Genomic DNA, 21,463 nt, shown 5'->3' on the forward strand with positions numbered 1-21,463 from the left:
TTCAACTCACAAATAAAAATGTAAATATTTCAGTAATAAAAATAACATACACTTAGAATTTTGCTACTACAACCTAATGGCTAGTGTGGCAAATATGGCAAATGTTAGCAAACACGCTGTCTAATAGACATTACAGGGTCAAATAACTGATGTACTTTCTAAATTTGTGCAACTGTTACAATAGCTCGGCATTTAATTAATGTCAGAGAACATAGAAGGTAGACACAGCATAGCCTCTTTTGCACAAATTGTGCAGTTGTGCTTTAAGAAATTAATATTAAATAAATTATTCATTAACTTAAAGCAACCCCATTGATTTAGACTATCCAAATTAAAGTCACAAATTTGTTTAGAATTTTAAACAATCACTAACTCTTGTGTATAGCCCCACTGAATGACTCTGTGAGTAATGTTTGCCACAATTTCTTTTTCTGCAGACTGCAAAACTTTGGTATTTTTGTTAAGTGACTCTTGTACTTGGTAGGAAACATTGGGAAGGGGGTGTATAAAGGGGTGGTGGTGGGGGACACACATTTAAAAAGTGTGCAGTGTTTCAGGCTTCAACTTGAATGTGTTTGACACAAAACAAATAAAGCAGCGCTTTGTATATTCAATGCAAATACATACTTTTTTTTCCTGTTGCATTTTTGTTACCATTATATACATTTGGTTTTATCAGTTACTTACTGGAACAACTGAAATGTCTTAACTTCTGGATTGACTGAAAATAAAGTGATAACCACTTTCTTCTATGTGTATTAGTGGCTTGATTTGCACGTTGCAACCAAACACTTACATGCTCCACCGCTTCCTAAAGACCTTAAAGTCTGCAAGTTCAACCACACCTCACTGAACCTTCAGCCCACCTGTGGACTGCACTCATCACACTTACTGTTTCTATTGTTTCCATTGTGTCTCACATAAAAAGCTTTTGGTAGTTGTTTTTGCTTGGCTTTGCTCCAGTTTCTAACTTTACAGAGAAACTGTCAAAGTGACACAATCAGATCCGTGAGAAGACGCACAGCACCGAAAAGTTCTGTGATCCCTCATTCAGCAACCAGACAGCAAACACCATCACTCAGGTATGGCAGCACTTTGTGGGTTTTATATTTTTGTTTACCAGTTTCACAAGGAGATTATGCTGCAGACCTGTCTGCAAAAAAATTGTCACGCAATTATTTGATTCTCCACTTAAACTTTTCTGACACTGTAAAAAAAATTAACCCTTTTAAACCTGGAACATCATTTTTCTTGTGATGCTTTCAGAAGCCTTTTATAAGCATTTAAACCTTTGAACACTAAACAAATTGATATGATTTCTATTATTGACATGGGGAAACACATCAGCAGGTAGCAGCCTCTGAAATGCCAAACAGCATCAAAGAGACTGATTTCTAATGTGGAACTGCTTTAGCATTTTAAATCACCCGTTTCATGTGTTTTGGAAGAGGAGGAGACCTCTGCGGCAAATTAGGCTCCAGGTAAAAAAACTCCTGAACAACAAAGCAAAGGAATTGTAACCAGGAGACATTTCAGTTGGTTGCAATCTGCAATCCTCACCACTAGATGTCTCTAAATCTCCCTAAATCTTACACACTGCTCCTGTAAAGGTCGTAGCATTTGTGGGCTAAATCAAATGGAAAACATGTTGCTCATGTTTTTTCTGATCTGACTGACCTCCAGAACTGTAAATTTAACTCCACTGGGGACCGCTGTGAATGGTGTAAAGAGGGTTACTATGGAAATGCAGCCAACACGACCTGCTGTGCCTGTTCATGCCCTTTTAAATGTAACAAGTCAGTCTCTTTTTAGCTCAATCAAGCTCAGCTGATTTTTGCTCTGCATCAGTATGATTATCTTTATTATTTCTCTCCGCAGTTTTGCACTGACCTGTCTGCACATCGGCTCAGGATTGGTTGAATGTTTGTTGAATGTGGTCACAGTGGAGCCCGATGTTAGAGGTGTGTCCTGTTGCTCAAGAAGTGACACATAACTAAACACAAGCATCATTTACACCTCAAGATTTTAATCAGTGCAGCAAAATGTTACATCCTAATCCCTACTATCCAGTGCTCAGTGCAAGGCACTTGAATAATATTACCACGAAGGACTGAAACTAAAAATATGAAAGTTCAAAAGCAGCTTATTTTTTCTCTTTAAAATGTGCATTTGGATATTATGGCAACCTGCATGGAGGCAGCGGTAAGCTCTGCAATTACAAGGACGGCATGAACATTTGTGATTCTCTGACTGAAGAAAAATAAACACTTTTAAACATATACAGACAAATATTGGTTTGATAAAAATGGCTTTTAGTTAGAAAGAGAGTCATAACTATCTCTTTTCCTAATAAGCGTGCTTATCCCTAATCAAAGCTCATCTAATACATTTTTTCACAGTTGGAGTAGGTGATTTAACATTGGACTACCGTAAAGATGGAGCACTGACACAAGATTGATTTTTTAAAGATTGATCAAAATCAAAGTTGCGGAGGCTGACATATCCTGACTGATGCTCCCTCAGACTTGTTGAACTGTTTTCACAGGCTTTCCTTTCAACAGAGTGCATCAGATCTGGTAACAGCAGCTGTGGTGATCGCTGCCATGGTGAGTTTGTGTTAAAGCTTTATCTTAAAATCACAAAGTGTCACATAAAAACTGTTATTGTGCTGCAATGTTTCAACCTCCCCTGTTATTTATTGGCAGAATGTGACAGCTGTGCTGGGTCTTTACTGACTGACTGGAAAGGATGGATGATGCCCTTGCTCGGCTGAAGCTGCCACTACAGAACATCTCTGATGACCATAATTCACTCTCCAGGCTGAAGGACCTGTAGGCGAACATCTCTGAAACTGAGGTATAGTCCGTAAAAGTTGAGGTATTTGCATGTGTGGTAATGAACTATCCAATTAAAGATTTTCCATAAAGGACTTGCCAAAGAGTTTGCTAGAAGAAAAACCTCTATTATATTTATGTAACAGTATGAAAAGTACTTCTAATCTCCTGTGTTTGCAGGTTCTGGTTGGGAGGTGCAGCACTGCTGCGAGACACCTGGATCCAGAGGTTAAACAGCTGGAAGCAGATATGGATGTTATCATCAGAGATGACTTGAGTCACCTGACTGACAAGGTACCTGCAGTGAATTTTTGTCAGTTAATCAAACTGAAACTCCATAAAAAATTGTTTGCATATTTATAAAATTGTAAAAAAAAAAAAGAATATGCATGAGGTATTTTCTTTAAGACTGATGACATGACAGAGAGCAATGAACCATAAAACTCAAAGCTCATAATGTCATCTTAACCATTGTCAGCTTTATTTCTTCTTTCTAGTGTAGAGTATAAACAACTAATGTACATAAAAAAGCACATGAAAAGCTTTGACACAACGTTTACATTATTACCAGCCTTCCAGACACTTAAAAATGTATCAGATCTGGAGGAGATCTTGCAGGGTGTGGATCCAACAAAGTTAAATTCAGAGGATCTTCTCTCTGAAGCTGAAGCTCTCCTCACAGTAGTAAAAGATACATTAGTTATTATAGATATAATATATGTGTTTATATTGTTATGACATTACATCACTGTTCTGCAGGTTGGCAGATTTCAGACTGGATCAATACCAAGACTCATCCGTGACTTTGTGGGACTTGTAAAGGCAACTGAATGATTGGTGTATCCTTAACAGCAATGTCTATGTTATTGTGATCTGTTAGATTTGATAAAGCAGCAAACAGAGGTGAAACCTGTGGAGTCAGACACTCTGTCTGAAAACGACAAAGCCAGGATGATGGAGGAGGCTCAGCGAGGCTGCACTGCTCAGAGAGACCGAGCTGGCACAGAGCAGGAGGACGCACACAAGTGTGAGATTTTTAAAAAAGTATTGATTGGTTGCTTTCTGGCACAGGGATTTTGTTGCGTTTATGGATAAAATAGTGCGCTTGGTGTTTGTTCTTTCACTTTGATACAAACCACATTCACTTCACAATCACATGAAGCAGAGGGTACTTCATAGAGGGCTGGCCACTTAAACAATTCATAACTCTCCAACGGTTAAAAGCTGCAACCACCATAACAAACACTTCCCTTCTAGATTTGATTATATAATAACAACAACAACAGCAAAGACTTTAAACCTTCACCAGCATGTTTATGCAGGAAAATAACAATAATCTAACAAGAAAAACTCTGACTTTTGACATAAGTTAAATCAATGAATAACAGGGCAACAAAGATAAAATCTTATTGTAGGTTAATAAAGATATGCAGCTCTGGTTGCTAAGAAACAAATTGAAGGCACTGTTTGATCAGTATTCAGTGATGATGATATTACAGCCCTGAAAATTAACCTCAGTTTAGTCGAGGGCGTTGAGAGCAGTGCAGAGCGCTGACAGGTACCAAGTGTATTTCCCGAATATTTATGTTGACATTAATCCACCATGCTATATGTTTTTGCAGAGTGCTTCATAATGTTTCTAACAGCACTGACCCGATCAGCGTGCTGGGTATTGGAGCTTATAATAGCATGATAAATGCTGTAGAGAAGGCAGAAATAGCAGCAAATCATTCCAGTGAGGCTGCTGAGCAAACTTTAAAGGTAACTCAGGTGCTTTTGCAATGCAACCTCAATGTTCAGTAAAAGTTATGGGTATCAAAAATATTAATATGACTCTGTTGCTGTTATTTAGGATGTGAAGGAGGGAGGCCTAATCAGCAGGGCCGCTGGACTCAAAGATAACTTTCTACAAACAGCAGCCAACCAGACTCAGAGGGAACTTAAAGTGCATGAACAGCCTCATTGGTAACAAGTCAAACACATTTTAAGAATTTTTCATTATTATTTTTCTCTTTTTAAATAAAATAAAGATAAAGAAAAATAAAGATTTTGCATAATGTTTTCATAGCCTGGTGAACATCTACATGAATTACATTTTTATATCCCTTACATACTTAACAAAAAAACATATTTTGTATTTTTGAATGTTTTACATACTAGTATAAAAGATTGTAGCAGAATGCACATTTTTTCAATAGTTCTTTGTACTTGTACCTTACAGTATTTCTACTTTCTCATTCTTCTCTGTAGTCATGTTTTTCTGATTTCTGATATCTGAAAAGTAAAAAACTTTTCAATCTCCTTGAAAAGTGCTGTCACATACAGTAAACACCCTCAAAGATCAGCAGAAGGTAAAAGGAGAATCAGTGAGAACGGGCATCTCAGCCGTCTCTGATGACCTCGAAGAGATCAAAAAAGGTTGGTTGACATCTTGACAATAAAAGATGATATACTGCCGACTTCGCAGTACATCATAAATGTCTTTTGATTTCAGATGACACAGACATCTTGATAGAGTCTGCAAAGAAAGCTGCCTCTGCCACCAACTCCACCGTCAATTATATAACAGAGAGACTGAGAAATATCAGCCAGGACGTGGAAAGAATATCTTTGACAAATTTCAGTGTAAATATAGACGCTAAATTGGTTAAAGCAGACCAGGCACGTGAGTATTTAATGACAGAAATCATAATTTTTGATTGTTTTCTGTGTCTGTTCAGTGAAGAACTTGAGCTCAGCGCTCCCTGTGTTGAAAGACAAAGACACACAAGTTGAGGGTCTCAGTATGAAGGCGTCTCCCACTCCCAACATGACCGAAGGCATCAGGAGAATCAAAGATGTGATCGAGGAGACAAGAAACTCTGTCAACAGGGTAAAGTATTCCTTTTAACTTGCTGGTTCTTGTATGCCGTCTCTGATTTAGAGCTGCTGCAACTGATAAATCAACAATGGATCAAATGACTATGTGTAATGTGAAAGGTGGTGCCCGTGGTGACTGACTCTCAAGAATTATCAACTGAATGCTTTAAAGCGTGTTTTCGCCAATTGTTTTGGTTTTCCAACCTGAAATTTCACTGGTTTGGTTTGCACTTGCTGCCCACATAGCATCGTTTCAATTGCAGCAGGAAACTGTTTCAACAAAATGCTCTAAAAACCCACTGTAGCAGCGTTTATCTGCTAAAGAGAAAAATATTAGGAGCTGGTGCAGACCACAAACAGGCTTAAAGGACCCATCTGGCACCAAATGTCAATGGCATCGGCAAGATATTAAATCTGTTGGGACTGAAATTTGTAAAAAAGTATTTGTTTGCTAACACATTCTCCATATCAACTTAAACAGTCCACATGATTCATTATAAAGTAAATAGTACTACACATCAGTCCCTCCTTAGCTAAAGTAATCTAGCAATACCTGTATGGCGCCCGCCCTCGCCTGTCAAATAGGCCAGTGGGAGTGCACCTGGGGCCTTGAGTAGGCACATGCGTGCACAGCCGTTTATTCGGTCTGTCGTGCCCCACCAAGTGGAAACAGGTGAGCAGCATCAGGCACAAAGACAAATTTACACACTACCACACTGCAAAAAAAATCTTGAGGGCAAATTGCATTCAGTGTACTATGAAAAATTGCAAATATCTCACAAAGTAGACAAAGCTCAACTCAACGACATTATTGTGTTTGACATAGAAAAGCCTATAATCTTCCTCTGCACAACAGCGCCCACTGATGGGGCCCAAAGGCCCCTAATGTAAAAAATCCAGAGATTGAGATTTAATATTTAATATTAATTTTTAATTTTATAATTTAGAAAAATGATTAACAACTCATACATAAACATATTGTTAAGAATTACACCTAACATGTTTTGCATGGATTTCTGTCCCAAATTTAAAAAGGATGAGCTAAATATTACAAATATATCAGCTTGAAAATTGTGGCTAAATTTTTTATCATTCAGCACTCCATAAGGACTGGACACTGAGAGCAGAGTATAATTCTTGTGTGTTTCTGTCTTCCTGCAGGGTGTTCATTCAGCTAAGTTGTATTCAGCTCTGTCTGCTGATTCCTCGGCTCTCTCGGGCGAACAGCCAGGCACAGTCTCTCTGGGTTTCAGGAGCATAGACCGAGATGGTGCTCTGCTCAGGAGCATCTCTCAGGTAAACCCTGCACGCCTCACATCCTGCTTTAAAAGAGAATAAAAAAGCTAAATGATAACTTTCTTCTCTAATCTTCTGCAGGGCTCCACCTCTGTGAATGACTTTAAGCTGTCTTTGGCTGATGGCTTTGTAGAGTTCAGTAGTGATAATTATACCCTGAGGTCAGATAAAAGGTACAGTGATGGAAGCTGGCACTACTTGTCTGCACCGAGGAGGTCAACAGGGTGAGATTTGTCCTGTCTTCTTTATCTCAATTAAAATTTAATTTGAACCTTTACCGAACCTGTCTTGTTTTTTTCAGGTTGGAGCTCAGCATTGATAATGTAAATGTGATTCAAGGATCACCTCATATCAGGACAGAGGATCAAAATGTAAAAGGAGGAAAATTTAGAGGCTGCATCATTGACTTTTACATGAGGAGGTCTGGAAACATTGGACATCTGTTGACTTTTTTTAATGCCACATTTGTTTTAATATCAGCCTCGTCACTGGGAGAAAATGTTTGCATTGTACTTCTTGCAAACCATGTTACATTTGTACGTTTCATATGTATCATATAAACATTTCTAAAGTGATGCAGCTCTGATTACACATATATGAGCTGACTTTGTTGTGAGGAGGTGAAGTTAGAGGGGAGGGTGGATGGTGTGACACCACCACTGCAGACCAAGAAACAGCAAAAACAGTTGTTTTTTAGGCATTTTCAGCAGCGATTGTGTCATGATAAGTGGATGTTTTCAGCCAGACATGCCACCAAAAATTGATATTGATACTGATAAAATTTTCTTGGTGGTCAAAGGTCACTGTGACCTTGCAAAACAAGGATTCAAGAATTCATTTGCTAATTATGACAAAACTTTCCACATATGTATACAAATATTGATAAAATTATGACATTTTATATCCAAAAGGACAAATGTCAGCTTCACTGTGACATCATGTTGCAAAAGCACTTGCCAGTTTTGAATCTATGTGGAACAAACTAAAACATGATCAAGAAAGAAAATACAGAAAATCAAAGTCAACAAAATGTCTGTCTTAATAGAGAATTCATAACAGATAGAATGAGAGTGAGAATCTTCTATTTCTGCTTCTCTTCTTCTCCATTCAGGAACAACAAAGCCAAACGCAGTCCCCGTGTCTTCACCCTTTGTGGGCTGCTTACCAAATGTGAAGCTTAATGGAAGACCTGTTGCACTGGAGACAAGATCCAGGGTGGTTGGCCCTGTCAGCATCAATAGATGTTCTGCAGACTAGGACATGTAATTATCGGGTGACACACAGACGTCTTTAGCCTCTCAGAACCTTTAACACCATTAAAAAGTCATATATTGCAAAGAGGGTTTGTTGAGATCCAGACGACTTAAGGAAGGAAGGAAGGAAGGAAGCCACAGGCTGTAGCTCCCTTGACATGTTCTGAAGCATCTACTTTTTATTTGTTTGTTTTTTTTGAGCCTGAAGTGCCTGAAGTATATTTGGACGAGAGGATGGAGCTCTTGTAGACTTCGGTGATGGCTGGCCCGCCCTTAAAAATGTGTAACTTTATGCCTTGATAAAATTTTAAAGTCATCCTTTGTAAAAATGTCATCAACAGGAAAATTAGCTATAGAGATCAAAACCATTTTTGGTACCATGCTTCAAACGTGTTTAGGCAGATTGATTGTTTTTGTGGAGCCAGCCTCAGTTGGCCATCAGAAGTATTGCAATCTTTCATACCTATACATTGGCTTCATTTTTGTTTCATCTCCTGAAAAGTTTTCAATGACAAAAGCTTAATTTCTTGCATCTTGAAGAATTTTTGTTAAACTTCATATGGCTTTGACCCCTGCAGAGCCACTGCACAGCTAAAACACAAGAACATCAGCACACGTACCTCACAGTGTCAGCCTTAGAGCAGCATAACAAACGTGACTTGCTTGAAACTCTTTTAACTGACGTAAATTGAAATCTGATATTTTACTTTTGACCATGAGATGGAGTACTTGCCCCAATATAAATTGCTCAGTTGGACCCACTCTGCTCTCAGGAAAGTTCTCCCTGTAAATCGTATCTCTGATGTCGCTGTCATGCTGACTTTAAGTCAGTTTTCAGGCATGAAAACAGTCATTTCTCAATCATCTACTGACTACTGTTACTAAGTGAAATACAATCTAGGAAGGTGAGTTTGAGGTGAGTTTGAGCTACAGATCCACAAGTTTGAAGGATTTTCAGATGCAAAACACTCATAGTGGTTTATGATATCACAGCATTTGATGCAATAATTGGGATGTAAATGCTGCATTCCCTTTACAAAGATATGGTGTGAGTCCATCTATGTTTGTGCTGAAATGCACCAACGTCCTTCACATGATGTATCCTCCTTTATTCGATGCTTGCTTGGATAGCCTGCAGTCTTCTGGGTGATGAATGAAACACTTAAAGCAGCAACAATGTCAGCTAAAGGTTGTTACTTTTAAAGAATTGCTAACAAAACTGTCTTGGTCCCCTCACATTAGTCTCTGTTAAATGAACCCGTCCTGCACTCGGCCCTGAAAAACAAATTAATAAACGAACACTGAGTGCTCACAAGGGAACCATTCACTTTATTTTATCTTCAAAAGGACAAAAAACACTAGTATTTCAGTACCCTCTCAGATATTGGGGTATACAAATAAGAAATGATAAACTACATGTTATCTAGAAAATTGTCATGACATTTAATTCATGACATTTAACTATTTCTGGACATATTAGAGTCAAGGTTTTTAAGAAGAAAATTTTTAATATCTCTTTTGAATAGCAATGAATACCAACAGCAAATAAATAAATAAATATATAAAATAAGTTATAAAAGTTATCTTTAGCCACTATGAATGAATCGGATTTAAAAATTAGATTCCCTCATTAAACTCCAGTTTAATTGTTTTAATTAAGACAATTCTTTATACATTATTATTAGTTTCGGATATGGCCAGATTCAAAATTCTTGATTCATCTTGTCAAGGGAGTTTGGATATCTCCTTTTATTACTCCATAAATAAAAAAAAACAAAAAAATACTCTCAACAGCCAGTAAATAAATAAATAAATAAATAAATAAATAAATAAATAACTATTGAAATAAATAAATACACAAGTAAATAAAATCACCATGTTTTTTGAAATAAAATGTTGTAAAAATTCTGAAATTAATTATATAATATAATATAATACAATATAATATAATATAATATAATATAATATAATATAATATAATATAATATAATATAAAAATAACAAAATCTCCATAAAAATAAAAAAAGGGAAGGTTGTGTTATGTAAGTGCTAAAAAAGCAGAAAATGAAATAAAAGTTAAAAAAAAACAAAAAACAAAAAACAAAAAAAAAACCCCTATAGATATCTTCTTTAATGTTTCCAAGTTGATTATTGTGCTCTCTCTCTTTTTTTCCTTTTTAAAATTTTGATCTTGTTTTTGGGCTATTTTTTTTTTTTTTTATTCTCGTATTTTTTTTTAAATCTTTATTTTTTATTGCCTCTCATGACCTATCTATAATGTTAAGTTACGGTACATTATGTTCCGTCACCAGCAGTTGTGAGTCACTTTGAACCAAAACAGTATTGACTCAAAATAAGCGTCTGTGGAAACGCAGGTTTGACTGATGACTGTCAGTTTGTAGCCTTCCGTGTTTCTGTCACATTAGCCAGTTAGCCAGCTAACATTAGCTGGTAAATGATGTATGATTGTTGTAAAATCGGCTGATTTTGTTTTCTGTCAAACTGCCTACAAATGGAGGAAGGCACCAGCACCTGCAGCAGCTTCATCAGGAGGAACTGCGCCACAATTTCCACCCTGATCGCCGTCGCTCTGGGTGAGTTATGAACATTAAGGCTAACCGCGAGCTAGCTACATTTATTTTGTTACCTGGACATCTTCATTAACTAGATGTGGCTCGACATGTTTTGGTGACTGACTTGAGAAGTTAAACTTAGATAAAAAAAAATTATATATATATATATAAAAGACAAAACACTTTGGTTTTAGGGCAAGGATAAACAGCATCATCAATAGTTTAAATAGTTTAATAGTTAGATTAATATCATAATAATAATGATAAATTATAATAATAATAAATAATAATAAATAGAATAGTTCAAATCATTGCTCATATGCTCCAGGAACCACAGTAAAAGAACTATAACAATTTGTATATGTATTAATTTTTTATTATTGTGCTCTTTTTAATCACATCAAATGATGTTAAACTTTGCTTTTTGTTGGCTTAAATTATTATTATTATTATTATTATTATTATTATTATTATTATAATTATTAATATCATTATTATTATCATTAATATTATTATCATTATCATTATTATCATCATCATCTTGCTGATCACATCAAATAATTTTAAACTAAGAATATAACATGACAAATGACAGAAAAATATGAGGAAATAATAGTCCAAATAATTCTAATAATAATTTCTTGCCAAAGTGGTTAAATTTGGGGAAATATGTAAAGTATGGCACAAATGTTTTGGATATATTTATATTTATGAAAATAATAACGATAATAATAATAATAACAATGATAATAATAATAATAATAATAATAATAATAATAATAATAATAATAATAATATCAGATCAGATATGGTAAAGAAAGGCATTATAATGAACAATTGTTTTGTGAAATTTAAAAATGGGTGTTGCAAACAAGCTTTTCTCTCTTTTTTTGTGATGTTTTATTGTATTGTGACATTATGAATCTTTCTTTCTTGTGGTTTGACTTACAGTAAATGGTATTGTAATGTAAGCATGTTAGGACAACAAAAATAACCAAATAATAAATTAGTATTTAGCATTGTATTTCATATTGTAGTTAGTTTGACATTTAGCTTAGTTTTGTCATGTTACATTATGTGTTATTTATGCACATGCAAGGACATTAAACTTGACTGCTGTATTTTTCTGTTACGTTTCTGTTTTCAGAAATTTGAAACCATTTTTTGTGTTAAAAATTGAAATATTAATACTGTGTCACAGGCATTGCTTTGGGCATGACTCTGAAGACCTACGTCCCTATGTCTAACCTTGACAAAGAGTACCTCGGTTTCCTGGGAGACATACTCATGCAGCTGCTTTCGATGGTTACCGTTCCTCTTATTGTTACAAATGTGTTAACAGGTAAACAACAGGTTTCAGGTTATGTATGTACACAGAGCATAAAAGTAATAATAATAAAAATTCACATAACTGAGACCAATTTCCCACAATTATATATAAGAAGGTATCCTTACAGAAGTTTAATAATAAATGAAAAATGATTTTCCCGATACTCTAACCTTCAGTCCTAAGACCTCATTCCTTGTTTTTATTTTTAATAGGAGTTTCTAGTCTGAGTGTTGGAACCAGCAGAAAAATCAACATGCGTGCAATGACGTACTTTATCTCAACCACTCTTCTGTCTGTTGCTCTCGGTAAGAGAAATACAATACACAGATTATACACAGCTGCCAGTTTTTATGTGCATTTAGCTACACTAATGCACTCTACAGCCCTGCAGTAAATCCTTCACGAAGGTCATGGTGTTCAGTTTTTGTGAAAACCAATTTTTTGAGGTACTGATTCAACTTTGATTATGTTTGGATGACGCAGTTTGCTGGACAAAATAAAAGAAATATCTGTCAGTATAAGGCAAAACAATTCAATGGCACCATCTTCTAAAATGGGTTATTTTTTCTATTTTTATGAATAATTCTTCATATAAAGACATAATTAGTTAACATGCATTTTTTTAATTTTTCAGTCAGAATCATATAATTTAAATGTTCTATATTAAAGGTCCAGTATGTAGGATTTTGGGGGGATATATTGGCAGAAATGCAATGTAATAAGTTTGTTTTCTTTAGTGTATAATAACAACAATAACAATAATAATAAAAGGAATAAGCTGTTATATTAACGTCTCAGTTAAGGTGACAAAAGCACAAAAATTCTTATTTTCAGGTGATTTTACACCAATATGATATGTGAGGTATTAAGTTCATATGGAAAAGTATTGGTAAATACGTTTTTGCTTCTTGGATTATGTGTTGTAGGATTAACGTTGGTTCTGCTGATCGAGCCCGGGGCCGGTCACATTCCTGGTAAAGTTCTGACAGACGATGACGACGACGAAGATGTCTCCTCTCTCTACGCCTTGCTTGATCTAATAACGTGAGAATAAAGTGATTTTTTATTTGCATTTGTTGTCAGATTTGGCAGCATTTACAGATTTTTTACTCTTTATTATAGGAACATGGCGCCAATAAATCTGGTTCAGGCTAACTTCCAACAGGTATTTATTTCTCAGGCTTACATGGCATTTCTAGACAATAATTTAATATTGAAGATGTTATTATTTTCTTAATTTTAGTACAAGACTATCAAGTCTGGCTTTGACATGGAGGAAGCTGATCAAAATTCTGGCCTTCAAACAGTAAACACTCTCCCTTTATTGTATTTAAAATGACTTTTCTGAAGTTTACAGTGATAATTGTTGTTGCATGAAGTTTCTATCGGACCGTTGTCGTCACTGAGTTTAACATCTTCTTTCAGAACAGCACAGAATTTCGAATGGTGGGCGAATATACTTCTGGACTCAATATTTTGGGCCTTATTGTCTTTTTTGGAGTTTTTGGACTGGCTCTCAGGTCGATGGGAGAAAAAGCCAAACTCTTCGTGGACATCCTGATCGCCTTCAACAAGGTCATCAGTCGTGTGGTTTCTATGATAATAGGGTAAGGTGAATCGATGAAACATTATGGATAAAAAAGTACTGACAAGTTTTGAGTATTTACTTGTAAAAATGTTTGGGAACCCTGTTTAAATGTGGAATATGGAAGTTTCATCTTTTATGAATAGATATAAATACAATTCCACCATGAGGCATTAATAAAGCACTTCTTCTTTCGAATATCAACTTACTTAAGTATGTCTGTAATTTTTCATCCTGCTGTTACTCTTCCAGCATCATGCCATTCGGAGTGTTGTCCATGACTGCAAGCTATGTTGCTGAGGTTGGGGACAACTGGGAGACTGTCTACAAAGTTTTGAATTTTGTTGGAGTTGTTGTTTGTGGGTTAGTTCTCTTTGAACATTTAGTATTATTGCAATTGCATCATGCATGCAGAGTCATTTTGTTTGGTTTGATAAACATTAACAGAGTAGTTTTGGCACTTTTTCAGGCTCATCATTCATGGAGTGGTTGTCCTTCCGCTGATTTATCTCCTGTGTGTGAGACGGAACCCGTTTCCAATCATTTGGAGGGTTTCTCCGGCTATAATACGGGCCATGGTCATCTCACGCAGGTAAAAGAGTTAAAATTATTACCTTTACATCAGCCGTTGTAAAGGTAATAATTCATGATGTAATAATACATCAGACACATACTGTGGTCCAGTATGTGTCTTGTTTTCCCAAAAATGGTAATGATCTTTGCCAGCTTTGTTCTAACATAACTGATCTGAGGTTTCCAGCAGATTTTGTGGTCTACAATCACACCCAGAAATTTGTTTTCATATTCTCTTTCCACATTAACATTATCGATCATCATCTGCACTTGTGTGTTTATCTTGAGATTTCCAAAAAACATAAATTTATAATTTAGTGATAAATTCTTTATGCCAAACCAGTGTTATAATTTTCTAGATAGAAACTATACATAGATAAATATAGAGAGCATAGATATTAAAGAAATAACAAGGGGTGGGTTGTGTCTTCAAGATCTGCAGCCACGCTAACTTTCAAGTGTTGTGAGGAAATATTTGACAGAAGAATCACTCGCTTCATGCTCCCGATCGGGATCAACGTTAACATGGACGGGACGGCCCTTTATGAGATGGCAGCAGCAGTTTTCATTGCCCAGCTCAACGGCATCAAACTGAACTGGAGCCAGTTATTTGTCCTCGCGTAAGTCAAAGTCAAATATTCTCACTTGCTCTATTCTGTTTCTTGTTATCAAAAGCTTGGGTTAAATTCTATGCAGGTAGCCGTCAGTATTTATTTTACGCTGTAATTAAATTCCTACGTCATGTTACATACACGTACAGTGTTGTGTCATCAGCATAGAGGAAGTAGCAGGCGCTACAGGAGGTGTTACTGCATCGCTTAACTCTTCAAAAGTTCAGCCGATCATTCGGAAGTTTTATATCCACAATTCCTCTGCGAAATCGTGGACTATCACCTCACAGAAATCCCTCATATTTGTCCGCCCCCGCCTTTAGGGGGTTTGTTTTTCGATTGTCGCTCAGTTCTCAATGTTTATTTAATCATTGGACCCAAAAATCGTGACCGTAATTAAAATTCAAATTACTGTGTAGCCCTACAATCTGGGATCTTTAGCTGGTAATTTTTATTTTTTTTAAATCTCTGATCACTGACTGCGTTTTCTTCTTCAGTGTGACAGTCTCAGTGTCCAGCGTTGGAGAAGCAGGGATCCCAGCCACAGGATCAATCACCACGCTCTTCATTTTGACCGTCATTGGGATTCCTGCGAGGGATGCTTCCCTTCTGCTGGTTGTAGAGTTGTTGCTGTAAGTTTCACCTTTGCTTCGGCAGGGATTACGACACCCGACATGAAACAGCACAGTGTGAAGGCGCGTGTATCCCCTGCTCTGGTTTGTTTTTCAGAGATCGATGCAACACTGCTGTCAACGTCCTGGGAGACTGCATCGGCGTGGCGCTTGTCGAGTATTTGTCCAGAGGAGAACTCGCACAAATGGATGTGCAGGGACAGAGCATGATGAGGTGAAACTTAGTTGGTCACAGTTTTTTAAAAATTTTAACAGCAAATATTAGGTCATTTTAACCCAGTATATGGAAAAAATGAGAGGCAGGTTTTAGCAGGTTATCAGAGATTGTGGTGAAACTAAGCAGCTGAAGTTTCCACACACAGAATACTTTGATTTATACTCATATGTCATTCAGATCTGAGACGGAAGAGTTTAACACTGAGAGTGACGGGATCCAGGTTCACACCAGCACAGTCTGAGGCTGTTTCCACCTCGTAGTTAACAGAAAGTCAACCGCTCCGAGACAGCGGCCGAGCGCCAAGCGTGAAGCCTCGGCTCCTCACGAACAGCCTCTGAGCATGAGCAGCACCAACGCGGCTCACTTTGACAAAAATGTACAGCTTTTCTTTAGTTTTGTAAATATTTCTTATTTGCCTCTACATTTTCGACATGGATTTTAGAAAAGTAACAGTCCTGTTGGCAGTGATTTGTTAACTGAATGTAAAAATCTTTGTGTCATTTGTGTATTTAGTTCATTAGCAACATCAACAGAGTGGACTTTAATTTGGAAAGATTGTTCACTTGTTTATTGTCTGTCACATTTATTGCATATTTTGCATTTTTATTTTGTTGATGTACTTTTAAACAATTCCACTAGGAATTATTGGTGGATTTGTTTTATCTGACTCTGTTGATTAAATGACAAGTAATTATTTGTTACTTTGATTTATTTGGGATCAAATTTGTTTTTCATGTTTGTGCAGTAGCAGCATGAAGAGGATTGACTTTGAATATTAATTCTCAAATGCCTGAAAGGAAAATCTCTTTTATTTTTTGTTTACTTGCTGTCACATATTTGCAGCAAGTTTGCATCTCATTGTTGTATTTTTATGTTTTTTGTTGTCATTTTGAGTTTCTTCCTGGTTTGTGTCATTTAAGTAACATTTTGTAGGTGAAGGCCAGGAGGGCCCCTCAAAGTTTGGGCCCCATGGGCCATTGCCTGGTAAACTCCATTAGCAATCCGTCCATGTTTACGTTTTTGCAAGTGAGTCAGCACACTTAATTCTTCTGCTGAGGAATCTGCATCTCATTTGGAGGAATATTTATCATAATAAACAGATATGTGCATATGTATGCACAAGCAGAGCAAAGTGAAACTGCATTTACTTGTTGTAAAGCCACACACAAACAAAATTAAAAATATGCCCCCTTTTTAACCACAAATCCCTGCAAGTTTATTTTTATTATTCCTGGTTGTCCTGTACTATTTTCAACGCTTTGCACGAGCCCTTTGGCTCGTTTTTTCCCCTGATGGATAGCTTTGTGAGAAATTTAATTTTAATACCCCTTATTCACATGCAAATCACACCTCAACTCACACATATACGCTGCTTCCCGGTTCCTCTGGGCCTCAGTATCTCTTTCAGTCACTGAAAATACAAACATTTTAGTATAACTTCACCTTTCCCTCTGGCTGTCACCTGATCAGACAGCAGTCTCCTTCTTCACATGTTGCTTCTAACTGAACATTTGATTCAATTTATCACAATGCCAACACATGAAAGGTCGTCTGTTATGTGCTGGACTTTGAGAAAACAACCTTCAATTTGCACATAAAGTCGCATCAGGAACTTTTTATACATTGCTTATGAGAGCACTGCCAACTGCCTATGTCTTAAAAAGATGGATAATTTGTCTTTTTAGTCTCCCTGTGGGTTGGGAGTTGGACACAGACCTTTCTCTTGTAATCCTAAACACATTAATGGTTAAAATTTACTTGAACACACTGAAATATTCGTGTATGTTTGTGTCAGTTTTCAATAAAATAATTTCAATGCTCTATTCAGAGGCAAAATGTCTTAAAACCCAATAGTTTCTGCAACATGTGACCTTTCATGTAACCCTGATTCAAATTTGCGACGACCCTGGAGGTTTTCCTTTGTTGTGTGTGTGTGTGTGTGTGTGTGTGTGTGTGTGTGTGTGTGTGTGTGTGTGTGTGTGTGTGTGTGTGTGTGTGTGTGTGTTTGTGTTCCTTTGTGTTTCAGGGTGCCTGTAGGCGCACTGAAGGCCAGGGTCATCAGAGGAGACGTAGCACACCTGTACTGCCTGGCTCACAGCTGCAGCTCATGCTCCGGTTGTTTCTCTCACTCATTATGCAACACCTGTGGACTCTTAACACTCCACATGCCCATTTAAAAAAAAAAAACCAAAACGTCTTTTTACATTCACTTATGATACACATGTTTTTAAGCCTCTGCAGCAGGGACAAATCATGGGGATTATGATTTGAGTTGTGTGTCTGTCAGATTCTCATGAGCACGATATCTTAAGTATGTCTTGAGGGAATTTCTTTAAAAATTAAAGTCAGCACAAATGTCCTGTTGGTCTCACAGACAGAGTGACTTGATTTTAGTGATCAAAGGTCTCTTTCAGCTTGCATTTGTCTCGTGGACACAGTTTGATTATTAATAGGTCATTTGAGAAAATTTCTCCTAAATGTCCACGAGGATAAAATGGCATTATATATCCAAAAGGTCAATAATATTTGGCAAAGACACTTTTCTGGCCATTATTCTCAACCAAACAGAAGGGGAGACACATGGTCAGATGAACTGGTGACACTGATCTTTGGTGTCTACCTTGAAATTGTGTTGACTGTATGGATCTACTGTGCTGCTGAGTTGGAGATGTGTGTGAAGTAATCAGGTTTTGTAATATGTAGCTACTTTGCAGGAACGTACATTGCTTATTTGAAGCTTTGTCAACTGTCATGGCTACATATCAGTCTGGACAGACATGGATGTGAACTGAAACTGCAATTTGACTGTTTTGCAGAGGTGTAAAAACCCTAAGGTGGGAAATTTAGATGTTAATGTTGAATCTGTGGTTTGGGCAATAAAACCTTGTAGAGTGAGCTTTATTTTGTTGCCAGAAGGAGCCGACTTGTAGCAAATGGGGGCTCATCTGAGAGTTTAACCCTAGTCCTCTTTCAAACTGGGTGTGTAAAAAGAAAGATAAAACAAGCAAGCCAAAAAAAGACAAACATGGAGAGCTGGAGTGTCTACACAGTGTGGCATAGTGAGCGCAAAAGGCAGAACCAGAGCACAGTCTGCAGCCGTCTTAAATACAGGTGAGCCAGGCGGCACAGGTGCACCTCATCTGCTCTGACGACCCTGGCCTTCAGGGTCATTACAAATTTTAGTCTGTCTCACAGGTTGTTCAAAAGGTCCAGTGTGTAAAATTTACATTTTAAAATACCATGTTTTGCTGTCTTTCATCTGCCTTTTCTGCCATAGCATTGGACTGAATCACCCTGATCCAGATACAGACTTTTTAAGATGACCAAATTTGGGTAACTAATGCTCTAAAAAGGACTACATATCACAATGTAGACTGTCTGCCCACAAACACTGCAAATACCACTAACTGCTGTGGCTGCCAACAAAGAGGTGGACACGGACATTTTTGAGATTGTAACTTAAAATATTTTTTTTTATACAAACAACTATTTGGGGGGTTATTTTATGAAGACATTCTTTTCATGTTCCTTTACTGTTCTGAAAGGCTTCTTAGGTAATCTGGTATCTACTTTATCTACTTTGTGAAAGCAACTCTTAATTAATTCAAGTACAAAATATAAATAAAGAAATATTTTACCAATTAATTTTTATTTTCTTTTTACATTTTGTTAATCCTGATTTTTTTTTTTTTTGGATCAAAGTTATCTCAGTCCTACTGAAACGTTTTGAACACACTCTGAAGGTTTGATCCAGGTCAAACCCAAAATTGGATTACATTATTGAATCACATTTTCAGAATCCTTTTTTCTTTTGAACAACCCATTTTCAATATTTGATCCAATCCGACAGTCAAAATTCAATTACTTCTGAAAAAATGGGCCCAGCTGTTTAAAACCAGAAAAAAACACTGAATTACGCAGTTTCATTTTACAAATCAATGTTTCCCCACTGCTGTTTGGCTTGTCTTAGATGGGTGGCGAGCCCAGCACCTGCTAATAAGTGTTGGCTTTTTTCTCTGATAAGTTAACCCCTTGAAACCTGAATAGACATTTTTTTGTGCAGCGTTCAGATGCCTTTGATTTAAAACCTTTTCAACTATAGCAAATTGGTATGATTTCTTTTTAAAAACATGGAAAAGGGCAATGAGCAAATTGGCAAGACATGTCCTGCAAATTACAAGAAATACGTAGAAATGCCAAGAAAAATGACCTGAATGAACAAGAGACATAGAAAGAAAATTACTAGAAAATTTTGACAAAAAAAAATAATATATAAACAGAACTACACATATATTTGTTATAATTATATATTAAAATTATGTTACAAAAATATATTTACATGTTATTTTAACACCCTTTCCAGGTAATTTCCTTTTTTTTCTAATTTTCCTAAAATTGTCTTGTAACTTTTACTACTTTCTTGCTAATTTTGTTGGGGGGTAACTCCCTAAACTGCTCATTCTAAGGTAACAAAAACGGTTAGGTTACACTAAAGAAAACATACATATTAAATTCCATTTCTGTCAATATAAATCCAACACAGTGGACCTTTAATACACACATTTTAGATTTTCACAAAAATATTAATAAACCTCTTCACAGAGCTTAAATCTTGTGTTTGCTTTATGAAATTCTGAGCACAGCAGACACAGAATTCAGTGGACAAAACAAAACAAGTGCCAGTCAAGAATAATATTGATACAGAAAATATACTGTTCTTTTTTTGTGAGGATGTTGGGTTTTTTTCTACAAGGCAAAGTACATGAATGGAAATGACATCCACGTCATATTTACTGAGAGCTTGTGGTTTTGTAAGTTGGGAGTCCAGTGGGAATGTGATTGACATGATGAGGTCACTTTTGGTTGGATTTGTGTAAAGTATGTACACAGATATACAATTAGAGTCAAAACACTACTATGAACATTTAAAAAGAAGACAGATGGACACTAAAATCACGAACTTTTTAGCATAATGTGCTAGAAGAATGGAAACAATCTCAACATAAATACAAATGCTACATTTTAAAGCAAACAACTTTACATTTCATAATTTTAAAATATTGATTACTGACATTTACTATGCACAGTTTCACTGTCATAAAGTAGATTAAGGCCACGCAGTTTAAGTTGCATAATGTTTGTAGTTACCGTGGCTATTCCATTAAAAAAAAAGATAGTTAATGCTGCTTCGTACGAAGGACACTGTATGGTGCTAATTTCTCTCTCTGCAGGAAATGTCCATTAGTAAATGTCTGGCAGCTGGCTGTATTTCCTGTCCCAGTATCCACCTGAATGGAGCCAGTCCTGGGAGTTGGTGTGGGGGTTTTGCCCCTGCTGAAACCATCTGAAAGCACAGCAGAGACACATTAGCATTCAATTTGAGTTCCCATCAAAACGGCACAGCACCAGCCAGAAAATCATAACTCACAAATCAGGGGGAGCGAGGAAGGAAGGTCAGGCATGCTTTAAGCACAAGGTTATGGGTATTTTTTTTGGAGGAGTTGGTCACTTTGGTTGTTTGCTTTAAAATAAAATTATATTATTTTATCTATTATGCATAAAAGCAAGGAGGGACATGATTATGGGGAGAGGACCGCTGCGGTGTTTGAGTGTTTCTATCACGTGGCTATGAAGCTGCCATGCTGGTGGAATCTCGTTGTATGTGTGTACATAAAAGAAATCTGACTCTGTATTAAGGAT

General features: G+C 36.5%; 2 protein-coding genes and 1 pseudogene across 4 annotated transcripts in view; 2 read left to right on the forward strand and 1 right to left on the reverse strand.

Moving 5' to 3' along the window:
• The first annotated feature begins 94 nt into the window (after nucleotides 1-94).
• LOC148189604 (laminin subunit alpha-3-like) lies at nucleotides 95-8,246 on the forward strand (annotated as a pseudogene).
• A 2,350-nt stretch (nucleotides 8,247-10,596) lies between these two features.
• On the forward strand, nucleotides 10,597-16,471 carry LOC121941329 (excitatory amino acid transporter 3-like). Its single transcript, XM_088077292.1, has 13 exons — nucleotides 10,597-10,836; nucleotides 12,017-12,157; nucleotides 12,358-12,450; nucleotides 13,072-13,189; nucleotides 13,268-13,310; nucleotides 13,389-13,451; nucleotides 13,571-13,752; nucleotides 13,983-14,093; nucleotides 14,200-14,322; nucleotides 14,738-14,923; nucleotides 15,412-15,546; nucleotides 15,644-15,760; nucleotides 15,941-16,471. The coding sequence occupies exons 1-13, from the start codon at nucleotides 10,755-10,757 to the stop codon at nucleotides 16,002-16,004; spliced, it is 1,458 nt and encodes a 485-aa protein (XP_087933418.1). The 5' UTR covers nucleotides 10,597-10,754; the 3' UTR covers nucleotides 16,005-16,471.
• A 3,809-nt stretch (nucleotides 16,472-20,280) lies between these two features.
• Nucleotides 20,281-21,463, reverse strand: part of osbpl1a (oxysterol binding protein-like 1A) — a 34,650-nt gene continuing 33,467 nt past the window's right edge. For all 3 annotated transcript variants that reach the window (XM_042482998.2, XM_042482992.2, XM_042483004.2), the window contains one exon: nucleotides 20,281-21,107. In XM_042482998.2, coding sequence (XP_042338932.2) covers nucleotides 21,005-21,107 — 103 coding nt within the window. In that variant the 3' untranslated portion in view covers nucleotides 20,281-21,004. The remainder of the gene's footprint in view (nucleotides 21,108-21,463) is intronic.

The sequence above is a fragment of the Plectropomus leopardus genome, chromosome 5 (assembly GCF_026936395.1).
Source record: "Plectropomus leopardus strain MGB_pleo_1.0 chromosome 5, ASM2693639v1, whole genome shotgun sequence".
Classification (NCBI taxonomy): Eukaryota; Metazoa; Chordata; class Actinopteri; order Perciformes; family Serranidae; genus Plectropomus; species Plectropomus leopardus.

Coding starts and splice junctions, on each gene's coding strand:
- LOC121941329 (XM_088077292.1), top strand. CDS start 10,755: ATGGAGGAAGGCACCAGCACCTGCAGCAGCTTCATCAGGAGGAACTGC. Junction 13,311..13,388: donor TTCAGGCTAACTTCCAACAG/GTATTTATTTCT, acceptor TCTTAATTTTAG/TACAAGACTATCAAGTCTGG. Junction 14,924..15,411: donor AGCCAGTTATTTGTCCTCGC/GTAAGTCAAAGT, acceptor TTTCTTCTTCAG/TGTGACAGTCTCAGTGTCCA.